This window comes from Zerene cesonia, chromosome 7 (assembly GCF_012273895.1).
Source record: "Zerene cesonia ecotype Mississippi chromosome 7, Zerene_cesonia_1.1, whole genome shotgun sequence".
Classification (NCBI taxonomy): domain Eukaryota; kingdom Metazoa; phylum Arthropoda; class Insecta; order Lepidoptera; family Pieridae; genus Zerene; species Zerene cesonia.
Genome location: NC_052108.1, coordinates 4603375 through 4607729, shown reverse-complemented (window position 1 = coordinate 4607729; position 4355 = coordinate 4603375). Strand labels below are relative to the sequence as shown.

Sequence of the window (4355 nt, the reverse complement as noted above, 5' to 3'; positions counted from 1 at the left end):
AAATTTTAGTTTATGAATGCTCTTTTAATTTGAAGAACTAATTTACTAAATTTTAACTTCACTGTAGGAATATTGAACTTCTATTTTTATTTTAGCGAACAAACAAAATATCAATATGATAAATAAATGTTAGAATAACCCATTGTTTTGCTGTTACGTGAACACATATTTCGTTAGGAATACCACAGATAATATAATACTATAGTAGGTAGCAGTATAGAATTGTTATCTGTGCTACCACATAAGTTCAATAAGTACTACACTTACAAGTTCATTTATAAATTATATAATTCCTTTTGATACTGAAAGTTTGAATGGTAATTCTTTTATACTATCTACATTAGAAGTATATATTTACATGATGAAATTGTTTACAATGTGTTATAAATGCTATAACTATTTAAGCTTAGTAATATTATAAAAAATATTTAAATAACATTGTATGTAGGGATATCAAGAAATATATAAAAAAGTGATCAACTCAATTAGATTAACGACTGCGATGTAACATATGAATTCATACCAATACCTAAAATCGAATAGCAACAACTAGATACAAGGTAGATCAATGAAATAATATGGTTTTAAGAAAGCCAATGTGAAAGTGATTTTATAGCTAATTATTTATCATTAAATATAAAAATATTTTTTAACAGCTGTTTAAGATTTAATTAATATAAGATCGATTTCCTCCAATGCATACCTACAAATAATAATCTTTATGCCTTAATCTTATTTTACTACAATAAATAAATTTTAAATATTTACAAGTGATTACACATTTTAAGAGCCTATCACGCTGGTACCTAATGCTTTAAGGCAATCCGGAATCCCTATTTACTTTTGCTTATTTTTCCCTACAAAAGATATAAACTAATGTATGGAGTATTATTGCAGTATCAATAATCACGCACCAAAGGTTATACCACAGATAATTAACCGTCCCTATTCGAAACAAGAAACACAAATAATATCTCTTAGAAATTTTAAATAACGTTGTAATGGGAAATAATAAACCTGCTGGTAATTACAAACCATAATTAAAACTACAATAATCAATTTGAAGTGCATAAAAAAGTTTTCAGTATAGCATTATTTCCGGTTTGGGATAGTATTTATTACCATACACTAATTGGCACTACAAAAAGTGAACAATACCTACCTACCACTTATGTGTGTGACCATACCTTCTGCATTTTTTTTATAGTTTGAAGTAACTGTATTAAAAATGTAACTAAAAAGTCTCCGACTCTATTAATAAAAGTCATAATTATTTATACTGGCAATTATATACACTCGGGAAACACTCATACACCGAAATCGCCTTATATCACGCCGAATTTGCCTTATACAAAAACCAAATATAGCTATAAACCACCACAGCGAAGCTGACTTACAAAGTGATCGCAACCCTAATCGGTCCATCCCAGCGAGCTACCGTAAGAGCTACGACGGAATAGACAGACTATTACTCCGATATAGATATACATATATATACATACACACACACCCACAGACAAACTCCTCTTTTTGAGTCGGGGGTAAAAAATAAAAAAGTAGGGATTTCTCAAAGCGGGTTCCAACGTGATGGAGCTAAATTATAACTATTTTTTGTAAACTTACGCTAATCGTAGGCAGAAGTTCATTCCTTTGTTTTAATAAATAACTAAAATATACATAGTTTAAATATAGGTTTTTGTGAGCAGTTATTAGGAGTGTAGAATGTGGATATGTATTTAACTTTTAGTTTTGTTTCGATAAAATGATTAAAAACACATTTTAATATACATTGCTAGGTTTTGTCCACGGATTCGCTTGCGTTTAATATTCGGTAACACCCCTCCCTTTTCAATCACTATTAAAAAAACCATCAAAATCCGTTGCGTAATTTTAAAGATCTAAGCATACAGACAGACGGCGGAAAGAGACAGTTTATACTTTGTAGTGTATGATGCAGTTAAATAGTGCAACAAATATATTCTAATTACATAATATCATAACCATAGAATTATAAAAATAGATGGATAATGTAACTTATATATTATAGATCAATAAAAGACAATATTTGTTTCTTATATAAAATCAAGATTTGAGTATAAAAAAATAAAGAGATTTGAAGTCGAATATGTTAAAAAATATATTAGTTTGTAAATGATGTTTTGGAAAATATTGAATGCGATCTAATTGAGAATCGTAAGTTCAGTGACTTATTATAACCTATTACGTATCAAATGTCTTTTAAATTATATCGATTTACGTAGAAAACTATTTTACATTTTAGTAACGGTTTATTTTACTTTGCCTGGTTTTTTGCATTAAAATTAAATACAGGCTTGGTCCAAGACGACCTGTCATCCACCCACCCATACATAAAAGGTATTATGTGAGTTCACAATCTAGGAAGTTAGAAGAGGTAACAATGCTCATATAATGCCCTTAAAAGAATGAGTGACAGCTGAAAGCAGGGTTGACATAAATAAACATAGGACTGAAGTCTCTAAGGATCGCGGCACACAATGCGGGGGATGTGATACTAGAGAGTTAAATAGACATCTTGGACGAAGCCTGTCGTTTAATTACAATAGAACTTCAATTTAGTTCATTTTATTTTTCAATTAATATTAATATTGATTAACTTAGATTGTCAATTCGTTTGAATTAACATTTATGTCAACACAATAATTTAATTCGATCCTATTCCAAGTTGGATCGTATAGTACCTAGGCATAGAAATGTGCAAGTGATTACAATATGTATCATGAAGGTACTATATTGAATTAATACATCTTAATCAATAATACCTACTTATTTAATGTGGAGATGTAATAACGTAGCTTATATTTGATGCTGTAGTGATAGCAGGCGGTAATGTGGGCAATAATGGAGTGGGGTATATCCGGCACGGAGATCCAGTGGGAGGGCCCAACATATTAAGAAGTAGATAAGACACCAATGTACCTGATAGTAGGCCTCCATTATAGGATAACGTCATCATGTTACCTGAAAATGAAAGGTAATTCCGTGTACCTACTATTCGAAATCAACATCACTTTTGAGAACGTTGGTAAAAATATTAGAATTGTAAGTTATCAGTAGCTACCAAAGAATTGCATTTTTTTTATTCTAAGGATTTGAAGAGCGTACAATTACAACTTACCCGCAATTTCACGGTGTTCCCTTCCTACACGAGATGGCGCCATGATCATTGGTACCGATCCAAAGAGGCCGTTTGTAAATCCCAAAACCACGGAGAACATAATAGGATATATCTGAAATAAACGTGGCCTGTTGGATAGGATGAAAAGCAAGTAATCGCTTCTTGCTTTTTATGCTATCAATCTATAACATACATAAATAAAATTAGAAAGAAGAGATAGTAAACCTAATAATTAAAATTATAAGATGTTTTCAATTATATCACATCATTATTCTCTGAGAACAGGTTTATGTAACGTTTTGTCAATTTTATCTAGCTAGGCATGTTTTGCTATAATATATAGATAGTATATAGTAGTTGATATATAAATAAAGTTTCAATTTGATTCATCAATGTTTCATTTCATTTATGAAAAGTGTACCGTATTTTTTCATTTAATAACGATTATACGAAAATATTAATAATACTATATATTTAATATTTAATATAATTAATAATAATATATTGTTAGAACCAAAACATAATTTGTAAGTTAATAGCGTGTGATTATATAAAAAAATGTTTAGTTAATGTGTACTTACATCGCCAACAATGTGAGGTGAATGACGAGGCGCAGCACACAGAAGCAATAACGGAACCAGTAGAAGACGGAGACCACTGGCCATCAACAGCTGACTTCTACTCCATTCATAAGGCCAAGCAGCTGCTATCTATTAAGTAATTTACTGTAAGTACCTCATATTTCAAAACTGACATACCGAAATAGAGTAAAATATTTGTTTCTACAAAATAGGTCACCCATTACACTAAGTTACACATTACAAAAGAAAGACCAATAAATTGTAAATCTACGGAGGGAGTGAGTAACAAAACAACAAACACAACATATGAATTGATAGTCTGTACTTGAAGTCTGTGAATAATTTTATTGTATTATAATGGAGTTTGTGTAGAAATGAAGAACAAAACACAAATATCCACTATAGTTTATTCACTACTAAAGATTTGAACACTTTTACAATGATTATATTCCTATATTGCGAAATCTTTAGTCTATTACAATAAGTTAACAAAGAACCTCAACGAAACTCTTAACGAACTCTTAACGACTATTAACTTCAGGCGAGGTGAGTTCTAAGACTCGCAAATTTTTGGTTCGTTTTTTCAATTTTTCTTATACAAAATGGAATAAATTTGA

General features: G+C 30.1%; 1 protein-coding gene across 1 annotated transcript in view; it reads right to left on the bottom strand.

Annotated features, from left to right (window-relative positions):
• Positions 1–2714: 2714 nt before the first annotated feature.
• The window catches only part of LOC119840871 (equilibrative nucleoside transporter 4), a 12721-nt gene continuing 11080 nt past the window's right edge, over positions 2715–4355 (bottom strand). Inside the window, exons 8-10 of the mRNA XM_038367649.1 lie at positions 3739–3867; positions 3158–3269; positions 2715–3000 (exon numbers count right to left, since the gene is read on the bottom strand). Of these exons, the coding sequence (XP_038223577.1) occupies positions 2810–3000; positions 3158–3269; positions 3739–3867 (432 nt within the window). The 3' untranslated portion in view covers positions 2715–2809. The remainder of the gene's footprint in view (positions 3001–3157; positions 3270–3738; positions 3868–4355) is intronic.